The sequence below is a fragment of the Halichoerus grypus genome, chromosome 15 (assembly GCF_964656455.1).
Source record: "Halichoerus grypus chromosome 15, mHalGry1.hap1.1, whole genome shotgun sequence".
NCBI classification, from domain to species: domain Eukaryota; kingdom Metazoa; phylum Chordata; class Mammalia; order Carnivora; family Phocidae; genus Halichoerus; species Halichoerus grypus.
This window is the reverse complement of record NC_135726.1, coordinates 6,259,153-6,281,882: the sequence shown is the minus strand read 5'-3', so window position 1 is coordinate 6,281,882 and position 22,730 is coordinate 6,259,153. Positions and strand designations below refer to the sequence as shown.

The window sequence follows — 22,730 nt, the reverse complement described above, 5'->3', positions numbered from 1 at the left end:
CCGACTCTGATCAGTGATCGGTTGAGGCTGCTCCCAGAAGAAGCAGTCTCTGGCACTTCCGGTGTGCTGTGCCCAGGCAGAACCCGGGAGAACATTTTCCCACAACTTTGGGAAAGTTCTACGGAGAAGGGCATCCAGTTGGCTAGGGCACCATGAAGTGGGGATGTAAGGGAAATGGGCAAGTCACCAAGAGTATCTGCTCGAGCGTGCACCTTACACCAGACAGACCTGCTTGTGTTCCACATTAGTTCTCTCCGCCCAGTCAGTGCTTCTTCAAGGTGGTGGCCAGTCACAGTGTAAAAAATAAAAACTCGGAGGATGAGTGAGACAAATTACAGTCCTTGCTGCATTATTTCCCTCTTCCACCACTCATACTAGAGTCCTCTCACTTGTCAGTGCTTCTGGTGGTCTAGGTTGCTTTTCCAGTGAGGTAACCCAGAGCTTCATCTCTGAAAATTGCAAACCTTTGGTTACCATGCCCTTGTGAGGTAATAGTGCATGCAATTCCCATTTATTGTTTTCCCTGGACGTGGAGACACCAAGAGGAGCCCCAGTGAGTTCCTGGGGTACCATACATACTCCTGTCTGTCCCCATTCTGCAGCAGCAACCTTAGAATCTTGTGGGATAGTCCATGAGAATTACTCCTGCTGGTAGAGTGACTCTTCCCTTTGCCTTCTGGCCTTGTGCTGTACTTACTCTCCTCGTGAGGACGTGAGATGTCATGTCTACACGATGCGATGGAGTGAGGAGAGGCACTTGTGGCGTAGCGTTGGGCTCCTACTGACCTCTGACCATACATCAGAAGGAGGATCATCTGCTTCTGGACTGCCGCTGACTACAGGTAACTGGAGGGGGGTGGAGTTCCTGCTCTCACCTCTGCGCTGACTAAAAAGGATTTGTCTTAGCGGTTGACAGAGTGTCGAAACAAAAGACCTATACGGTGAAGATGTGGTGGTCCCAAACTTTTAAAGGAGTTACTTTTAGAATCTTCAGCACGAAGCTAATCTCTTCCTGGGTCCCTTCTCAGGGAAGCTCAGTAAAGAAAGAGCTTTCCATTTTTCCTCCTCCCTTCCTTTCTTAAGAATGAAAGTATTCATCCTTCATCAAGGAAGTGAAGAGTGAGTTTATATTAGCATTTTTATACTCAGAGTTGATTTAATATGAATTGGAGTTTTTGGAATAAGACGATACTAATTATTTTTTATTTATTTATTTTTTATTTTTAGGTAATCACCACACCCAACATAACGCTTGAACTCACAACCCCGAGATCAAGAGTTGCATGCTCTACTGGCTGAGTCAGCCAGGCGCCCCTGATTCTAACACTTTTAAGTATTAAAGCCAATAAGCTTCTGGTGTGCATAATTCATATTCACAAGAAAGCTTTTCTTAGCTTCCTAATTATTACTTCTTCCCACCTTTGAAATCATTGATACCTATTTAATGACCTTGTTTTTAGTGATCTCTTCATCTATAAGCAAGCTCGGAGACTTCAGGCATTTCTTAGTTTTGCTCTTCTGCTCTCAGGTATAAAGTTTGGAAATACTTAATTTCTCATTTGAAAATTGCTGTCAATTCATCAGTGCTGGAGCGTGTTTTGAAGCCCTCTGCTGTCACCCAGCTGTCTCTGCCTCAACATGAGGATAAGTGTTCTAGCCTTTCTTTTTCCACTGAGGCTCCTGACCCAGTGGGACCTGCTCGATTCCTGCTGGAGGTTTTCAGGTGCTCCTGCCCCTTTTGGTAGAGACAATAGTAGCAACTTCAGAACTGTTCACTTGACCATTTGGACTGTCATTTCTAAAAATCCAGATGTCAACTTTCCAGAATCAAGGGGATCCAGGCCATAATCTGTTGAGCAATTCTTCTGAAGGCAGCTATAATGTTACCACAGTCCTGAGTAGGGATGGGCCAGCCAGCAACCTAACATTCCGGCATTATTTTCTTCCCTTGAATTTTCTCTCCAGCAATATCTACATTGTAATTTATCCCATTTGATGGATTTCTCCTGGCTAATTCAGAGAAACTTTTTTCTTCCTTTCAAATCTTGTCATGTAATTTATAAGGGCAGGGGTGGGAGGGGCAGGGTGGGGAATCACAGGTATTCCAAAAAAGCTTCTCAAACTCACTAGCAGCCAGAGAAATGGAAATAAACGCTGAGATGCCGCACTTGTGCACCTAAGAGTGGAGAACGTTTCAAAGTTGGTATTTCAGTTATTCATTGCTACAAGACAAACTACCCCCAAACGTAGTGACCGCGCCCTTAAGGTTCTTGGAATCCCTCTTATAACAGAGGGTCTAGGAGACACACCCTCCTGATATCTTCTGACATCTCAAAATCAGAAAATGGTTTTACAGCTGCATCTTGACTTTGAGGGCTTACTTCAAAATTTATCCTGAGGGGCACCTGGGTGGCTCAGTCGTTAAGCGTCTGCCTTCGGCTCAGGTCATGATCCCAGGGTCATGCTCTGGGGGAAGCCAGCTTCTCCCTCTCCCACTCCCGCTGCTTCTGTTCCCTCTCTCGCTGTGTCTCTCTGTCAAATAAATAAATAAATCCTTAAAAAAAAAATTATTCCGAGACCAAATTTTATTGACAACACTCCAGCTTTCATCTCTTCAGTTCCTTTTCAGAACTTTTTGCTTGCTAGGAAAGACCAGCCTGGCTCTCAACATTTCTCTAAACTGTGCTACGTAACCAAGCGGTTCCTTCTCTTATCTCTGTCTTGTAATTTACCAGAGGCAGCCGGAAGTAGCCATTTGTCCCTTTTAAGGTGCTGCCTATTTCCCCAGCCAGATCTTACTAGATGCGGCGGGTCCTGGAGTTCATTTCTGGGAAGAACCAGCCTTGGATGCTTTGCATCTTACATTTGACAGAAGTGAGTACAATTTGGTACCTGGATTAAGTAAGAAGGGAGCAAGTGGTTCATCACAAACTAAGGGTTTTATATTTAAGATCTCCTGGGGAAAATAGTGTATTCTACTTCATTACTCTTGAGGCTTGAAGATTTTGAGTTTGTGAATATATGCCCGCAGATAGAATTATATTGCAAAATCTTTGAGGAGTCCAATATGTGTTAGGTGGATTCTCAGAAGAGTCACTCAAAATGCTTATGTGAGGTTGGGTAAACAGGAGAAAATTTTCATTCGATTCACTGTTATCTATGAAACACCTATTTTTTATAAATCCCTGCATGAAGAATGTGGGGTTGGAACCAGACAAAGAGTGAGGCACAGTCCCTGCTTTCAAATTAGGTAATATTTTATAGAATGATCTAAATGAGTATGTGACTATATATGGTTATACTTCAAGTGAGCACTAACTAAATAATTGCTTTTTCAATTTTTTCTTGCTATCATATATTCACATTACATTCTTAATATTGGATCACTAATATTGAGAATACCCTATTTACAAAATTAATCTTTTGTGTTGAAAATTGATGGTTAATGTGAATTTAACTCATATCTATAAAAATCAAGATTATAAAAAAGGATGTAATTTAAAATGTCATAGTACAATAATACTATGTATAGGTAGTACAGTAGGATTCTGAAAGATTGTTTAGAAAAAAGTACGGTCTTATTTTGGGGCCAGGCTATTTTCTGCCTGTTTCCCACTTCTATTCTTTTGCTTTCCCCTACAGGGTGACATCAGAGAGAGCACGGGCTTTGTCAGATCTGCATTCGAATCCTAAATCTAGCACTTAAAAGCTGTGTGGCACTGAGTGAGTTACTGAAGGTCTGTGTAGCCCATTTTCTTCATGGGTAAAGCAGAGATGATAGTTTACAAGCCCTGCCCACAATGCAGTGCCTGGCCAAGTGTAGGAACTCAGTGTTTGTTAAACAAATGAATATCAGAACTGTAGCTGGCACATGGCTAACACTTAACGGCAAATCCCCTCCACAGGGCTGTCGCAGTGGTTATTCACTCGGAGAACATTCACCAGATCTGCTTCCACCTTGCTTTATTTTCTTCCAGGTAGCATCTTGGTCCAACTGTTGTCAGCTCCCTTCTAGATTAAGTGCCTGAAAGGATCTCCAATGGTCAGGTATGGGTTTGTGCTTCATGCTCTTGATGGAGTTCAGGTTATCTGATACCACTGAATCCAGAATCTGGATACCCTGAAATCCAGGTCTGTGGGTTGAACTGCCGCCTTGTTCCTATGTTATTCTCCATTTCTGACTTGTGGCCATCCCCATGAGGTTAAACGAGAATCAGAGGCAGGAGCAGAGAGGTGTCAGATTTGAGGACAGAATCCATTTGACACAGATATTATACGTGATGAAGTGACTGACCATTGGGGACAATGATTAAAGCAGAGGTCAGAGAGGGGGATGTGGGTGTGAGAGCCTGCTGTGAGTGGGAGAGAAGTCACAATAAGTCACAGTCTGCCAATATTTGTCAGATTATCCTCTTTATTACCTGAATTGAATTGTTTGATCCTGCTGCAATTTTGCAACAATACAGGGTTACCCCTGCTACTCCTGGGCAGGGAGAGTTTTTTCCCATTCATACAATGCTGATGGAAGAGATACTAGCAGGAGATACCATTCAGATTAAATATGCCTTAGGGAAAGCAGTGTGACTTTGTACCAGCTCATCTGAGCACTCCTACTTTATAGTGAGTATCCTAAAACCCAGTACCTTTTCTTTCCTGGGGCCAGCAAAACACAGGACTCCAAGGAAAAACAGCAAAATATGGAAAGAAACCTCAGGATATACAAGCGAGCTGCTGGTTGCGAGTTGCTGGTTGGGTAAGTGGTGACTTCTCTGTGCAAATGATTTCTTTGTCCAAACAGAACTAAAGAGGGTACCTTTATGGGTTAATGACTTTCATAATGATTAAAATAAGAAACTGATGATTGTTTTTGACCCATAAAAGCCAATTTCTTATGGTTCAACTGAATACATTACCATATTCTCAATTAATGACTGGTCTTTTAAAGTTAGCATTTGGATAAAAGTTCCAATATTGAATTAGACTAAAACTATTATTTAAAAGTATAAGAGAACAGAAAAAGTATACGAAAACTTATTACAGAACAATTTTTATTAATAAAAGCTTTAAACAAAAATCCATAATTCCACAAACTAACAATGACTTGGCAGCATGCAAGTACTTCAGGCTGGAGAGGCATGTTTGTTCTTAATGAATTTATATATGCTAAGTCCTCATGACATTCGATTCCAAAATGTATGGATAAATTGGCTTGGCATGATTAATAATTTAAAGTAAAATATAAACATAAGGGCAATTTAGACATTGGTTTAATTTATGTGTGTCAATTCAAGGTCAGCGACTGGAAAGCTCCATTAAAAAAAAAATCTGAGGTCAAAAAGATCTTTAGGAAGCAACCACATACCTCTGTACACTTGAAGATCGAGGGCTAAAAATCCATTCCTGATGAACACCACCGAGTAAAGGATGTATAACATCCACCACACATCTGTTTCAAAAATGGCATATTTCCAAAATTATCCATTTCTTTACAAATAAACATTATAGTATTAATAACTACAGAGAAGCCATCAGAATGAGTTCCACAATATGCTAACTCTCTCGAGGCTTTCCTGAGCTCTGTCTCAAAGCATTTACTTTAATCCTGGGGCTTTAGAAACATCTTCTTTACTTTAACTGTTGGTTTTATGTGTCCATTTTCATCTTCTTCATAATTGGCACGGTCTCTTTTTTTGGCAAACTTTTTTCCAATTGTCCCCACCAAGGTCTCATATCTGTTAAGATGGTATGCAGCACAAGTTTAATTAAACAAACAAAAAAACAAGGGAGGAGTCAAGTCTTGTTAAGAATATTAAACCAAATAGGCAACGAATAAGAAAAATCAAAATGATGATTAAAAGAAACTGATTCAAAATGTAAGAACTTTTCCATGAATGATTAAATTTTTCAGTTTTGTTTTTGCACTATCCTAAATAAACTGAGATGTGTATCTTAAAATATGTATTAGAAGCAGGACTGGACAAGAGCTGTCAACTGCCAGGCTGTGACAGGTATGAGCCCCCCTGCCCCCCAGCCCAATTTAGAGAAAGCAGAAAGTTATCTTCCCGCTGGGGCACTCCATGGAAGACTGTGGGGAAGAGTAGTGCCCATGTGAGAGCCAGTGATTATAACGCGGTTCTGAGGTGACTGTTACCTTCTGGCCATTTCTTCATCTGACACATCGAGCTCCACTGCTTCACCTTCAACTTCTTCCACTTTGTTCTTAGCATTCATCTGGAGCATTAATTTCTGAAAAATGTAATAGTGCTTTCAGGACTGGAACAGGCTTATTAAAGAAACTGGTATCAAATGTATTTGAAGGTAGAGGAACAGAAGTCACAATCTACAGGAATAACCAAAATTTATGAGGGGGTTCTCTGTTAATACTTTCCTCCACAATGTGCCAAGAGAAGTCAGCTGTGAATGAAAAAAATAATAAGACAAACCCCTACTAGAATGGACTTCCTATTAATGATTTTAAATTGTATTTTAGATTGTAAATCTTATTGGTTACTTACATCTAAATCAAGCACACTGCTAACACACTCTAGTGAGTGGGGGAAATAAAAAGCAAACTTTCAGATTTCCTCCAAACTTCCCATCTTTGAGCCAAATGGAAGAAAACTACACTCAAGAGTGATAACAGGGCGCCTGGGTGGCTCAGTTGGTTAGGCTCAGTCTGCCTTCAGCTCAGGTCATGATCCCAGCGTCCTGGGTTCGAGTCCCACATCAGGCTCCCTGCTCAGTAGGGAGACTGCTTCTCCCTCTCCCTCTGACTGCTGTTCCCCCTGCTTGGGCTCTCTCTCTGTCAAATAAATAAAATCTTTAAAAAAAAAAACAAACACCATTCTTCAGATTGATATATTAAAAAAAAAAAAGAGTGATACTAAATGCAGTTTTGGTGGTGGTGGGGGTGGCAAATTACTGGATGGAAGGACTGGGAGGCTGGCTCTGCCATTATGGGGAGGACTGGCTTCATTCCAGAACATGAGGGTGGACAAAGCATTCTACATGATGTCCATGTGCCACAGTCTCACCTCCATTTCTTTCTTTTTTTTTTTTGTAGTTTTTAATTTTATTATGTTATGTTAGTCACCATACAATACATCATTAGTTTTTGATGTAGTGATCCACGATCCATTGTTTTCGTATAACACCCAGTGCTCCATGCAGTACGTGCCCTCCTTAATACCCATCACCGGGCTACCCAATCCCCCCTCCCCCCTCCCCTCTAAAACCCTGTTTGTTTCTCAGGTCCATAGTCTCTCATGGTTCATCTCTCCCTCCAATTCCCCCCGCCCATTTTTCCCTTCCTTCTCCTAATGTCCTCCATGTTATTCCTTATGTTCCACAAATAAGTGAAACCATATGATAGACTTTCTCTGCTTGACTTATTTCACTTGGCATAATCTCCTCCAGTCCCATCCATGTTGATGTAAAAGTTGGGTATTCATCTTTTCTGATGGCTGAGTAATATTCCATTGTATATATGGACCACATCTTCTTTATCCATTCATCTGTTGAAGGGCATCTCAGCTCTTTCCACAGTTTGGCTATTGCGGACATTGCTGCTATGAACATTGGGGTGCATATGGCCCTTCTTTTTACTACATCTGTGTCTTTGGGGTAAATACCCAGGAGTGCAATTGCTGGGTCATAGGGTAGCTCTATTTTTAAATTTTTGAGGAACCTCCACACTGTTTTCCAAAGTGGCTGTACCAACTTGCATTCCCACCAACAGTGTAAGAGGGTTCCCCTTTCTCCACAACCTCTCCAACATTTGTTGTTTCTTTCCCTGTCCATTTTTGCCATTCTAACTGGTGTAAGGTGGTATCTCAGTGTGGTTTTGATTTGGATTTCCCTGATGGCTAATGATGATGAACATTTTTTCATGTGTCTGTTAGCCATTTGTATGTCTTCTTCAGAGAAGTGTCTGTTCATCTCTTCTGCCCACTTTTTGACTTGATTATTTGTTTTTTGGGTGTTGAGTTTGAGAAGTTCTTTATAGATTTTGGATACCAGCCCTTTATCTGTAGTGTCATTTGCAAATATCTTCTCCCATTCTGTGGGTTGCCTCTTTGTTTTGTTGACTGTTTCCTTTGCTGTGCAGAAGCTTTTTATCTTGATGAAGTCCCAAAAGTTCATTTTTGCTTTTGTTTCACTAGCTTTTGGAGATGTATCTTGAAAGAAGTTGCTGTGGCCGACATCAAAGAGGTTACTGCCTATGTTCTCCTCTAGGATTTTGATGGATTCCTGTCTCACATTGAGGTCTTTCATCCATTTTGAGTTTATCTTTGTGAATGGTGTTAGAGAATGGTCGAGTTTCATTCTTCTGCATGTGGCTGTCCAATTTTCCCAGCACCATTTATTGAAGAGACGGTCTTTTTTCCATTGCATGTTTTTTCCTGCTTTGTCAAAGATTTTTTGACCATAGAGTTGAGGGTCCATATCTGGGTTCTCTATTCTGTTCCATTGGTCTGTATGTCTGTTTTTGTGCCAGTACCATGCTGTCTTGGTGATCACTGCTTTGTAGTATAGCTTGAAATCGGGCAATGTGATGCCCCCAGCTTTGTTTTTCTTTTTCAACATCTCCTTGGCGATTCGGGGTCTTTTCTGATTCCATACAAATTTTAGGATTGTTCGTTCCAGCATTTTGAAAAATGTCATTGGAATTTTGATCGGGATGGCATTGAAGGTATAGATTGCTCTGGGTAGCATAGACATTTTAACAATGTTTATTCTTCTGATCCATGAGTATGGAATATTTTTCCATCTTTTTGTGTCTTCTTCAATTTCTTTCATGAGTGTTTTGTAGTTCCTAGAGTATAGATCCTTTACCTCTTTGGTTAGGTTTATTCCGAGGTATCTTATGGTTTTTGGTGCTATTGTAAATGGAATCGTTTCTTTAATTTCTCTTTCTACAGTTGCGTTGTTAGTGTATAAGAAAGCAACTGATTTCTGTGCATTGATTTTGTATCCTGCCACATTACTGAATTGCTGGATGAGTTCTAGTAATTTGGGGGTGGAGTCTTTTGGGTTTTCCACATAAAATATCATGTCGTCTGTGAAAAGAGAAAATTTGACTTCTTCTTTGCCAATTTGAATACCTTTTATTTCTTTTTGTTGTCTGATTGCTGTTGCTAGGACTTCTAGTACTATGTTGAACAACAGTGGTGAGAGTGGGCACCCTTGACGTGTTCCTGATCTTAAGGGAAAGGCTCTCAGCTTTTCCCCATTGAGGATGATATTCGCTGTGGGTTTTTCATAGATGGATTTTATGAGCTTGAGGAATGTTCCCTCTATCCCTATACTCTGGAGAGTTTTAATCAGGAAAGGATGTTGTATTTTGTCAAATGCTTTTTCTGCATCAATTGAGAGGACCATATGGTTCTTCTCCCTCCTCTTATTAATGTGTTCTATCACATTGATTGATTTGCGAATGTTGAACCACCCTTGCATCCCGGGGATAAATCCCACTTGGTCGTGGTGGATGATCCTTTTAATGTATTGTTGGATCGTATTAGCTAGGATTTTGTTGAGGATTTTGGAATCCATATTCATCAGGGATATCGGTCTGAAATTCTCCTTTTTGATGGGGTCCTTGCCTGGTTTGGGGATTAAGGTAATGCTGGCCTCACAGAATGAGTTTGGAAGTTTTCCTTCTGTTTCTATTTTTTGAAACAGCTTCAGTAGAATAGGTATTATTTCTTCTTTGAATGTTTGGTAGAATTCCCCAGGGAATCCATCAGGCCCTGGACTCTTGTTTTTTGGGAGGTTTTTGATCACTGCTTCAATCTCGTTACTGGTTATTGGCCTATTCAGGTTGTCAATTTCTTCCTGTTTCAGTCTTGGCAGCTTATAGGTTTCCAGGAAGGCCTCCATTTCATCCAGATTGCTCAGTTTATTGGCATATAGTTGTGGATAATAATTTCTAATAATTGTTTCTATTTCCTTGGTGTTAGTCGTGATCTCTCCCCTTTCATTCATAATTTTATTAATTTGGGTCCTTTCTCTCTTCTTTTGGATAAGTCTGGCCAGTGGTTTACCTCACACCAGTCAGAATGGCTAAAATTAACAAGTCAGGAAATGACAGATGTTGGCGGGGATGCGGAGAAAGGGGAACCCTCCTACACTGTTGGTGGGAATGCAAGCTGGTGCAGCCACTCTGGAAAACAGTATGGAGGTTCCTCAAAAAGTTGAAAATAGAGCTACCATATGATCCAGCAATTGCACTCCTGGGTATTTACCCCAAAGATACAAAAGTAGGGACCCGAAAGGGTACGTGCACCCCGATGTTTATAGCAGCAATGTCCACAATAGCCAAACTGTGGAAAGAGCCAAGATGTCCATCAACAGATGAATGGATAAAGAAGATGTGGTATATATATACAATGGAATATTATGCAGCCATCAAAAGGAATGAGATCTTGCCATTTGCAACGACGTGGATGGAACTGGAGGGTATTATGCTGAGGGAAATAAGTCAAACAGAGAAAGACATGTATCATATGACCTCACTGATATGAGGAATTCTTAATCTCAGGAAACAAACTGAGGGTTGCTGGAGTGGGGGGTGGGGTGGGAGGGATGGGGTGACTGGGTGATGGACACTGGGGAGGGTATATGTTCTGGTAAGCGCTGTGAATTGTGCAAGACTGTTGAATCTCAGATCTGGACCTCTGAAACAAATAATGCAATATATGTTAAGAAAGAAAAAAAGAAGAAGAAGAATGTAGCAGGAGGGGAAGAATGAAGGGGGGGAAATCGGAGGGGGAGAAGAACCATGAGAGACGATGGACTCTGAAAAACAAACTGAGGGTTCTAGAGGGGAGGGGGGGTGGGAGGATGGGTTAGCCTGGTGATGGGTATTGAGGAGGGCACGTTCTGCATGGAGCACTGGGTGTTATGCACAAACAATGAATCATGGAACACTATATCTAAAACTAATGATGTAATGTATGGGGATTAACATAAGAATAATAAAAAAAAAAAAGTCTGGCCAGTGGTTTATCAGTCTTGTTAATTCTTTCAAAGAACCAACTTCTAGTTTCATTGATCTGATCTACTGTGTTTCTGGTTTCTAATTCATTGATTTCTGCTCTAATTTTAATTATTTCTCTTCTAATGCGTGGCTTAGGCGTCGTTTGTTGCTTTTTCTCTAGTTCTTTAAGGTATAGAGTTAGTTGGTGAATTCGGGATTTTTCTATTTTTTTGAGTGAGGCTTGGATGGCTATGTATTTCCCCCTTAGGACCGCCTTTGCAGTATCCCATAGGTTTTGGACCGATGTGTTTTTGTTCTCATAGATTTCCCTGAATTGTTTAAGTTCTTCTTTGATTTCTTGGTTGACCCAAACATTCTTGAGCAGAGTGGTCTTTAGCTTCCAAGTGTTTGAATTTCTGCCAAATTTTTTCTTGTGATTGAGTTCCAGTTTTAGAGCATTGTGGTCTGAGAATATGTAGGGAATAATTTCAATCTTTTGGTATCGGTTGAGACCTGATTTGTGACCCAGTATATGGTCTATTCTGGAGAAAGTTCCATGTGTGCTCGAGAAGAATGAGTATTCTGTTGTTTTAGGATGGAATGTTCTGTAAATATCTATGAGGTCCATCTGGTCCAATGTATCATTCAAAGCTCTTGTTTCCTTGTTGATTTTCTGCTTAGATGATCTGTCCATTGCTGAGTGGAGTATTGAGGTCTCCTATAATTAACGTATTGTTATCAATATGACTCTTTATTTTGGTTAACAGTTGGCTTATGTAGATGGCTACTCCCATGTTGGGGGCATAGATATTTAGAATTGTTAGATCTTCTTGTTGGATAGACCCTTTAAGAATGATATAGTGTCCTCCTGTGTCTCTTATTACAGACTTTAGTTTAAAATCTAATTTGTCTGATATAAGAATTGCTACCCCAGCTTTCTTTTGAGGTCCACTGGCATGGAAGATAGATCTCCATCCCTTCACTTTCAGTCTGGATGTATCTTTAGGTTCAAAATGAGTCTCTTGTAGACAGCATATGGATGGGTCCTGTCTTTTTATCCAATCTGCAACCCTGTGCCGTTTTATGGGAGCGTTTAGGCCATTCACGTTGAGAGTGATTATTGAAAGATATGAATTAATTGTCATCATGTTGCCTGTGAAGACGTTGTTTTTATAGATTGTCCCTGTAAATTTCTGTTGTAGATCACTCTTGGGGTCTTTCTCCTTTTATAGAACCCCCCTTAATATTTCTTGCAGGGCCGGCTTAGTGGTCACATATTCTTTCAACTTCTGCCGGTCGTGGAAGCTCTGCATCTCTCCATCCATTCTAAATGAAAGCCTTGCCGGATAAAGTATTCTTGGCTGCATGTTCTTCTCATTTAGTACCCTGAATATGTCTTTGCCAGGCCTTTCTGGCTTGCCAGGTCTCTGTGGATAGGTCTGACGTTATTCTGATATTCCTCCCTCTGTACGTAAGGGATCTCTTCCCCCTAACTGCCCTTAAGATGGTTTCCTTGGTTCTAAGATTTGCAAGTTTTACTATTACATGCCGGGGTGTTGGCCTGTTTTCCTTGATCTTAGGAGGGGTCTTCTCTGCCTCTAGGACTCGAATGTTTGTTTCATTCCCCAGATTAGGGAAGTTCTCAGCTAGGATTTGCTCAAATAGATCTTCTAGTCCTCTCTCTCTCTCCACTCCCTCCGGGATTCCAATTATTCTGACATTGGAACGCCTCATGGTGTCACTTATTTCTCTGATTCTATTTTCATGGATTCTGAGTTGTTTTTCCCTGGCCTCCTCTTTTCCCTTTTTATCTATTACACTGTCTTCCAGATCGCTTATTCTCTCTTCTGTCTCAGTTACCCTAGCTGTTAGATTATCTAGATTGGATTGGATCTCATTGATAGCATTTTTAAGTTCTGCCAATTCAGCTTTCATTTCTGCCCTTAGAGACTCTATGTTGCCATTAATTGATTTCTCCATTCTAGCCATTGTCTTCACAATTGCTAGCCTGAATTCCATCTCTGACATCTTGGTTATATCTGCATCCATTTGTAAATCTGCAGCATAAGTCATAATCTCTGAGTCTTTTCTGTTTTGGGGGGCTCCTCCTCCTAGTCATTCTGTTGATGGGTGTTTGAGGGAATGTATAGTGTCCAAATTATTGACCAGAACTCAAGCAAGATGCACCTGTTTTCTTGGGACCTTAGGGTTGCTGGCCTCTTGTCTTCCCAGCCTGTCTTCTGTGGGAGGGGCCTGCCTCACTGTTACTCAGGCAACCCTGTTTGGGCGGAGTTGCCCTGCGCCCCTGTGGCGCGGGATGGGCTCAGTGGGAATCAGTCTTTGGGGCTTTTGTTCTCTGGCGCCTTTCCCTGGCGGCTTTCCACGTCTCTTCCGCGAGTCAGAGCAGAAGAGACCGTTTCCAACCCTCTGCCTCAGAGCAGAGAGACCGCAGTCTGTTCTTCAGTGAGCTCTCCAGGCCACACTATCTCTGTTTCTGTCTGTGCTGCTATAAACTGCAGTGTCCTGGGTTGTGCGCCCCTCCGCAGCGCCCCCAGTCCTGCCTCCAGGTCGGGGCACGTCTCTGTCCTTTGTGCTTCTAAAACCGCCAGCTGCTCCCAATTCGCGTGCCCGTGACTCCTCCGCTCGGGGTTTCCGTCTCGGAGGCTGCAGTTCGCGTGCGCGCGACCGTCGCTCCGGTTTCTGTTGGGGGGGGGGGGGGCTGCTGCAGTTTGCGTGCGCGCGACCCCGCCGGTCTGGTTTTCCACCCCGGGGGCTGCCCTAAAGTTCTTTCCCGACGCTACCGGTCTGCGAGTCTGTGCCCCGTCCGCAGTGGGCCAGGCTGTCACTCACCAGCAGTGTAGGATCCCCACAGCCAGGCACCCTCCCGCCGCCGTTTATTCTCCGATATCTGCCCGCAGGATCACGGCTCTCCGCTTCCTACCTCAAAACCAACTGCCTGCGATATTCTGTTTGTAGAGATCCAGATCTTCTTACATCTCAGGCTGGTTTCATGGGTGCTCAGAGTGGTCTGGTAGATATCCAGCTCAATTCCGGGGACCAGTTAAAATAGGGTCCCCTACTCCTCCGCCATCTTTCTCCTCCCTCCTCACCCCCATTTCTTTTTCTCACATTATTAACCCTTTCTTGATTGTTACCCTGGACAAAAAAATTCTTTTTAATGTACAATACCTTCTTTTTTAGCAAAGGCAGGATGAGGAAGGGAAAGCAGAAGAGAAACCAGTTTCAATTAGCTTTTCCAACATTTAAAGGACTGAAGAGAAAATAATTCTGGGAATACAAGTTCTGTGAGGGCACAGAACTCAGTTTCCTACTGCATTTCCAGTGCCTCAAGAGGGCTGATGAACCTCAGGTACAGAATATTTACTGAATAAATAAACTCCATGCTGGGTGTCACTAAAGATACACAGAATACTAAAAACATGTTCTAGGGGCTCCTGGGTAGCTCAGTCAGTTAAGTATCTGACTCTTGATTTTGGCTCAGGTCATGATCTCAGGGTCCTGGGACTGAGCCCCATGTTGGGCTCTGTGCTCAGTGGGGAGCCTGCTCAAGATTCTTTCTCTCCCTCTCCATCTGCCCCCTCCCCACTCTCTCTCTCTCAAATAAATAAATCTTTAAAAAAAGAAGACTTCTGTAAAAATGTGTTCTAAGTACATCCTGCTTATAATGAAGTAAGTGCTCTCAAGTTGGTATCTTTTCAAAACCAGGTATACATACCTAACCCTTCTCACGTCTCATGACAGCTCAGATATGCAAGCCAAACGTTCAAAACCTTTCCCCAGAGAGAACGTATTCAGTGTTACAGAGTAGCAGTCATGAAAGCCATCTTCTAAGAGCCTCCCACAACAGAATCCTTTTCCCACTGTATGAGACATACCCTGGAGTGCTTGCCTACCCCTAGCCCTAGTCTCTGGGTAGCACACACGCATCATCTTTGCTCCCGACTCCCCCTTTACCCCACTGCCTTCTCTCTCGGAAATCGAAAGCTTTAAGCAGGCTAAGGCAAGGAAAATACCTATTATAAACAAACACTTCTAGTGTTGACTTTGTGTAAATAGAACACCTTAATTATCATACACCCTCAAAAAAGGGAAAAAAAAAAAGAAAACCCATAATCTTAAACTCTGGCGATTAACTTGGTTAACTGTGATTCTCTATAGGCATCCTCAGGAAAGTGATTTTCAATCAGGGTTAGTTTTGCTCACCAAGGGACCTCTGGCAATGTCTGGATACATTTTTGGTTGTCACAACTGGGGTGTGTGTGTGTGTGTGTGTGCATGCGTGTGTGCTCATGCGCACACTACTGGTATCTAGTGGGTAGAGGCCAGGGACGCTGCTGAACATCTAAAAATACACAGGACAGCCCCAGCTACAAAGAATTATCTGGCTCCAGAAGTCAGTGGTGCCAGGGCTGAGAAACCCTGGCTTCAAGTGACAGTTATAAAACTAAGCTTTATATCATAAACCTCCATTTCATTGGTGGAGTACCTGATAGGATGACTTTTTGTACATGTGCCAGAATTCTAATAAATATTAAACGAAGGTCTGTGTTTCTCTACAAACTTGAACCAGGAAAATTCAAATCAACAGCTCATAAGGTGAATATTTACTTTTCAAACAAACTTTCCAAAAGGTTCATTTAAAAATCTATTTACAAGCTTGGATTAAAAACTGCCTATTGAAAAGCGGAATTACTCAATTTTTAAGTCACATTTTTCCATTAGAAAAGATACATTTACAGGTGCCAGAAAATAAGTTTTCATAATAGCATCATATGAACAAAATCCAGACGTTCCTGTGAAAGAGCTGAGCTGAAACTCTAACACTTGCAGGGCGCTGTCGGGGGGCGTGTGCTGCTGTTTTAAATCATCTGCTAACTCTGCTATAAAACCAGGCTGCAAGGGCTGCAATTTCTTTAAATAGCTCCACTGGTATTTCAAGACTTGTTATTTTGTATATAATGAGAAGAAACAGTACCTGGTGGGAAAAAACTGAAACCCAATTATTAGCAGAAAGAATTCAATTGGAAAATTTTAAAATTTGAAGCAATTATATTTAATACCTCAACCTCAGGATTAAATCCTCTGAATGACATTCTTCCATAGAGAAGATCTTCACATAACAAGAAACTCTGCTCTTCTATTATGAAACACCTAAGTGGGAAAATAAACCTGTATTAATAGCATGTCTACTTACAACAAAGCACCGCAACTAAAAGTCAAGATTTCAAATGAAAAATCGATCTTACTTAATGGTTCTTAGTAGAATCGAGTAAAAGTAAGGTAAGACTTCTAAATGCAGGGGTAGAAATAAAAACTGATTTCCTTGGCCAGCAAAGCGTTAGATGACAAGAGCTGGAGGCTGCAGCCTCGTCTAAATTACACATTTAATTTGCGTAAATGCCTACACAATGCAGAGACCTAGACTATTTATAATAAACCTGGATTTTTCTAATCTGAAGCAGTTTCCTTGATGTTTACATCTCCCAACCCCACCAACTTCTTACTAAGTACTTATTAAATACTCTGAAATTGGAGTCCCAGGCAGCTTTAACAGTGTTTTAGCTGGAGCTCTTACTGTAAACAATGACTGACTTCAGCAGAGAAGGAATTTACTGAAAGGATACCAGGTATCTCAGAGAATCACTGGGAAAGCTGGATGAGCAGGAATGGAAAATAGGCAGAAATAAGGGTAGCTAGGTCAATGACCCAAAACCAAAACCATGAAAAAAATCTACCTAGTAAAAATGATGCTGCACCTGAGGGGACTAAGCTCTGCACAGCTGAGGGCACTGGGAGGCCAGTGTTGCCCTGAAAAGGGGATGCAGGTACGACATTTCGGTCTCTAGAAGGCAGTCTCCTCTGAGTCACCAGTTTATTACCCCAGTCCCAGGTGAACATATCTGACTACAGCCTGAAACCGTAAAACTATCAACCATAAAGCACACTAGGAAGGTAAATACGTGGCCTTTAGGGCTTCTTTGGCAGAAAGTAGACACTACTTCTTGTGTCAAGATTCACTCACTCACTCGCTCACTCACTCAGCCAACACTTATTAAACCAAACTGTGTGCCAGGCAGTGTTCTAGAAGCTGGAGGGACAGCCTCGAATAAGAGTCTCTGCTCTCACGGAGGTCACATTCTAGAGTGGTGCCAAATGACAAATAAGAGATTTATATTATACAGTGGAAAAAAGTGAAGTAGGTTATTTCACACCTGGCTGAAAGAAAGCAGCTGGTACTAAACCAGTCCTCCTACGTATGCCAATGATAAAATAGGACTAAATAAGTCCTATTTCCAAGTCAAAGAACAAGTCAAAGCACAGGGCTGTGGTGCCTGAGAGAAAAAAACCAAAGTAAGCTTTCTGACTGAAGGTAATGAATGCCCACCTTCCGACTGGAGGCAACTTTTAGACTGGAGCAGGGAGTGGGAGCCCAAACCGAGCCCAGTCTTACTGAACTGAAGAGACAAAGGAACTGAAGTTCGGGGCTGCAGAGGGGGCTGAAGTATAGGGGTCAAGATACCAGAGAGAGGGGGATACTTAAAGAGATTCTGGGACCTGCATGGTCCCCTGGAATGTCTGGCTGAATTCTAGGCTATCCATGCGCAGAACAAGTTCAACAGTGTCAGGGGAAAAAAAAACAATTTCCAGAGAACAATTCCCTGGTGCATTAGTTTTCTAGGGCTGCTAGAAGAAATTACCACAAAATTGGTGGGTTAAAGCAACAGAAACTTATGCTCTCAATTCTGGAAGTCTACAGCCAGTTTCACTGGACCAAAATCAAGGTGTTGGCAGAGCTGCGCTCCCTCCAGAGGCTATAGGAGAGAATTCATTCCTTGCTTCTGCTGACAGCTAGGAGTACTTGGCTTGTGATTGCATTACCCCAACCTCGGCCTCCATGGTCACACTGCCTTCCCTTCTATCTCCCTTTTATAAAGATATATGTGATTGTATTTATTTATTTATTTATTTATTTTTTTTTTTTTAAGATTTTTTAAATTTATTTATTTGAGAGAGAGAATGAGAGAGAGAGAGCATGAGAGGGGGGAGGGTCCGAGGGAGAAGCAGACTCCCTGCCGAGCAGGGAGCCCGATGTGGGACTCGATCCCGGGACTCCAGGATCATGACCTGAGCAGAAGGCAGTCGCTTAACCAACTGAGCCACCCAGGCGTCCCTATGTGATTGTATTTAGGGTCCACCCAGACAATCCAGAATAATCTCCCCATCTAAAGATCTTTAACTTAATTACACCAGCAAAGTCGATTTTGCCGTATAAACTAACATAGGTTCCAGCGACAAGGACCTGGATATTATTTGGGGTACCATTTTCCAGCCTACCATACCTGAGAAAGAAAATTTACCCTAAAACTGTATGTTGAACAAATACAAGACCTTGCACAAAGGAGGGAAATGTCTGAGTTGTGTCTATCCAACCAAGCTGAATATCCTGTGACACTGAACAGAAAGGTCACACCTCAGGAGTAGGGTGCATCTAGCAAAAGTCAAGGCTGTAAAACCCACTCCGACAAAAACAGGGACCAAGCTGATTGGCATGTAAATTAACTGCCTAAGGGAAATTCAACACTTCATTAAGGAAGACGACAAAATCCAGGTACTCAGCAAGGTAATACATAATGTGAGGCACACAGTAAAAAGTTGCTAGACATGTAGGGTAGCAGGAAAATGTGACCCATAAACCGAGGAAAAACAAATCAATAAAAAAAGATGATGGCATTAATAGAAAAGGACTTTAAAACAGTTACTTTTTTTAGATGGGGGTGGGGAGTGGGGCAGGGGGAGAGGGGGAGAGGGAGAAAGAGAGAGAAAGAAACTTAAAGTAGGCTCCATGCCCAGCATGGGGCTCGATTTCACAAGCCTAAGATCATGACCTGAGTTGAAATCAAGAGTTGGACGCTTAACTGACTGAGCCACCCAGAAGCCCCTAAAAACAGTTATTATAAATATGTTCAAGGATTTATTTTTTTATTTTTTTTTTAAAGATTTTATTTATTTTTTGACAGAGAGAGACACAGCGAGAGAGGGAACACAAGCAGGGGGAGTGGGAGAGGGAGAAGCAGGCTTCCCGCTGAGCAGGGAGCCCGATGCGGGGCTCGATCCTAGGACCCTGGGATCATGACCTGAGCCGAAGGCAGACGCTTAACGACTGAGCCACCCAGGCGCCCCATGTTCAAGGATTTAAAGAAACACAGGAATGTAATGAAGACACAAATAGGGAACCTGAATTAAAATATGGAAACTACGAAAACTCACCCAATAGAAATTTTACAACATAAAAAACAATATCTGAAGTGAAAAATTAGAATAGTCCTACATCAAAAAAACTGAATGCATTATTAAGAATCTTTCCACAGAGAAAACTCCAGATCCACATAGCTTCACCAGTGAATATTTTTTTTAGATTTTATTTATTTATTTATTTATTTATTTGAGACGGAGAAACAGAGATAGCAACAGAGACAGCAAGAGAGAGCCTGAGTGGGAAGAAGAGGGAAAAGCTGGCTCCCCGCTGAGCAGGGAGCAGGGAGCAGGAAGCAGGGCTCCACACAGGGCTAGATTACAGGACCCTGGGATCATGACCTGAGCTGAAGGCAGACACATAACCGACTAAGCCACCCAGGCATCCTCGAATAAATAAAATATTAAAAAAAAAAAAAAAAAGAAGTGTCTGCGTTCAGCTCAGGTCTTGATCCTGGGGTTCTGGAATGGAGTCCCGCATCGGGCTCCTTGCTCAGCCCGGGGCCTGCTTCTCCCTCTGCCTGCCACTTCTGCTGCTTGTGCTCGCACTCTCTCTCTCTCTCCCCCTCTGACAAATAAATAAAATCTTAAAAAAACAAAAAAAAAAGAAAGAAATAGGCAGGCCACAAACTGGGAGAACATATTCACAATACATGTATCTGTTAAAGGACCTGTGTTCAGAATATAAAGAACTCCTACCTGTATAGAAGTATGTAAGCTTTATCAAGAAACAAAACAAAACCTTATACATTGAATTCTAGTTAATGATATGCATGTTTGCAACTTACTCTGAAATACACTAAAAATAAAATGAATTGACAGATGTATAGAGGGATGGATAATTACGTAATATAAGATGCTAGAAAAAAAAGAACCATCTTATTTTTAAAAATGCGCAAAAGATTTGAATAGGGACTTCACAAAGGGAGATACGGAAATGCCAATAAGCACATGAGAGTTCTTTAATATTATTAGTCACCAGGAAAATGCAGATTAAAAATCATAATGAGATACCACTAGAATGACAGAATAGATAAAATTAAAAAGGTAACACAAAATGTTGGAAGGACGTGGGAAAAATCAGAATTCTACTTCCTTAGTGAAAGTGTAATAAAACGGTGCAGTTACTGTGGAAACCAGTCTGAAAGTTTCTCATAAAGTTAACGATATGCCAACCTTATGACCCAGCAATTCCACTTTTACTGAGGAGAAATTGTAAGCAGAAAGAGTTAGGTGTCCCCCAAAAAAGAAAGACAAGACATAGCATGACACCAGAGAAGTCATTTTAGGCCCCCAGCTATTTTCTGGGATCCCTGCCCTACTTGCTCAAGCACACTTCTAGCACAACCTCCTAGGAGGTGTCAGAATCACAAAGAAACACAAAAACCTCAGTAGTTAAAGATTTTAAAGGAACAAAGAGAAAGCAAAAACTAACACTCTACCAGGCCAGGAAATAGCCTAGCCAAATCAGAGACAATAAACCACTGGTAAAACTCCCTGTGCTGTTTCAAAAGCAAGCAAGGTCTTGCTTCAGGAGCCCAAGACCCCGCCCCATCCAGTTTATACTAGCTCTTGGAGCACTCCCATGAGCCTTTCGCCGGTTGAGAGACAGTTACCTCGGCTTCACTGTCAAGTTAGTCTCCACCCTCAGAGGAGCACAACCTTCATTAACATAACAGGATACGTGTATAGGCATGTTTTTTTACGTATGCCTACACAACCTCCTGTCTGCCATTACATGTGATGACAAAGCCCCCCCTTTCTGAATATTCATCCTAACCCTAAATAAAAGAAACCCACTCACCCTCACTTGGGAGAATCATGGCTTTGGAAGTTATTCCCCGTGATCTCTTTATTTGCTGCAAAAAGTTTCCTTTGTGGGACAACTCCACGTGGTTTAGTCCTTATCCCTAACTCAGCAAGGAGCGATGTCACATTAGTTCAGCTACAAAATGAAAACGATCTATCCAATTCATTCAAATTCTTTTTATCTAAAGAACTTGTCTTTGGCTGCTGTATGAAAAGGGGTCTGGATGGGCTTCTTGGATTGATGACATCTGAGCCAAGTTCAGGAGGCAATGAGGAACACAACATGAGGCCTGGGGAAGAACAGCTGCGGGACCAGTTAAAGACCCTGAGAAGGGAGTGTAAGGGGCCCACCTGAGAAACAGCGAGGAGGCCTCCATGACTGGGAAGGAGTGACAGAAGGGAGCACGGGTAGGAGGTCAAAAGTATTTTCCCGGTGACATTAAGATGTTGTCTTCTTTGGGGTGCCTGGGTGGCTCAGCCGTTAAGCGTCTGCCTTCAGCTCAGGTCATGATCCCAGGGTCTTGGGATGGAGCTGCGTATTGGGCTCCCTGCTCAGTGGGAACCTGCTTCTGCCTCTCCCACTCCCCCTGCTTGTGTTCTCTCTCTCGCTGTGTCTCTGTCAAATAAATAAATAAAATCTTAAAAAAAAAAGATGTTGTCTTCTTCACTGTCGACACTCACACAGAGGGTGCAAAAGCAATTGTGAGTAAGAGCTCATCCTGGCATGAATGAAAGTAGGGACACCATACTACGCTAGTAGTCACTGCTGGTTTTCAAAGTCTAAAAAAAGGGAAAGAAGCTGATAAGAATGTTCTTGATGGAGCAGTAAAAAATTTATTAATTTTCATTAATCTTGCCCCTTGATTACACTTTTCAAAAATATTCCGCATGCAAATGCTAAGTACTTCTGCACAGTGAGGCATGACGACCATCTTGAGGAAATGCACTTGTGTGATCAAGTTCTCAGTTGAACTAGCCACTTTTATCATGGAACACTATAACTATGGTTACTCGGACTGGGGTACTTGGCAGACGCTTTTCTGAAAATGAATCAGATGAACTTGTCACTTCAAAGGAACAACTGACAGTACTTGTTGCCAGTTACGAAATTCAAGCTTTTGAGCAAAAATGAGAATCTGAATAGCTTGTGCATGTCATCTTGGGCTTGAAGCTTCTCAATACTTAAAAGATTTTTCTGATGAACCCATGGTAATATTAATGAATATGGTTTTTAGTATCATATAAGGAATTAAGTTAACATTTAGAAAATCTATACAACTCACTGAACTAATATATTCCAAATGAGAAATGCATGATGTTAAGAAATCATGCATGGATAAAAGATCTATTCCAAATGCAAGGTAGACTAATGATTATGAAAACTGTATTGACACTTTGAGATTCCATACTGCAGTTAAAGAAACTACGAGTTACTGGGTTTTGGAGTAGTGTCAAAAAATTATCTGAAAAGGCTATTATAATACTCCTCCCCTTTCAATTACATCACTTGTGTAAGGGCGGATTTTCTTTACGGGCCTCAACCAAAACAACAGACTACAACAGGCTGAGTGCAGAATTTAAGAGAATCTACCCAGAGAATCAACCCATCTCTGACAATACCAGACATCAGAAGATTCACAAAAATATAAGATAATGCCTTTCTTCTCAT

At 41.8% G+C, this 22,730-nt stretch overlaps 1 protein-coding gene across 2 annotated transcripts in view; it reads right to left on the bottom strand.

Annotated features, from left to right (window-relative positions):
* Positions 1 to 5,031: 5,031 nt before the first annotated feature.
* The window catches only part of MPHOSPH6 (M-phase phosphoprotein 6), a 28,220-nt gene continuing 10,521 nt past the window's right edge, over positions 5,032 to 22,730 (bottom strand). For both annotated transcript variants that reach the window (XM_036084942.2, XM_036084943.2), the window contains 3 exons: positions 16,060 to 16,150; positions 6,152 to 6,246; positions 5,032 to 5,732 (listed from right to left, as the gene is read on the bottom strand). In XM_036084942.2, the coding sequence (XP_035940835.1) occupies positions 5,597 to 5,732; positions 6,152 to 6,246; positions 16,060 to 16,150 (322 nt within the window). In that variant the 3' untranslated portion in view covers positions 5,032 to 5,596. The remainder of the gene's footprint in view (positions 5,733 to 6,151; positions 6,247 to 16,059; positions 16,151 to 22,730) is intronic.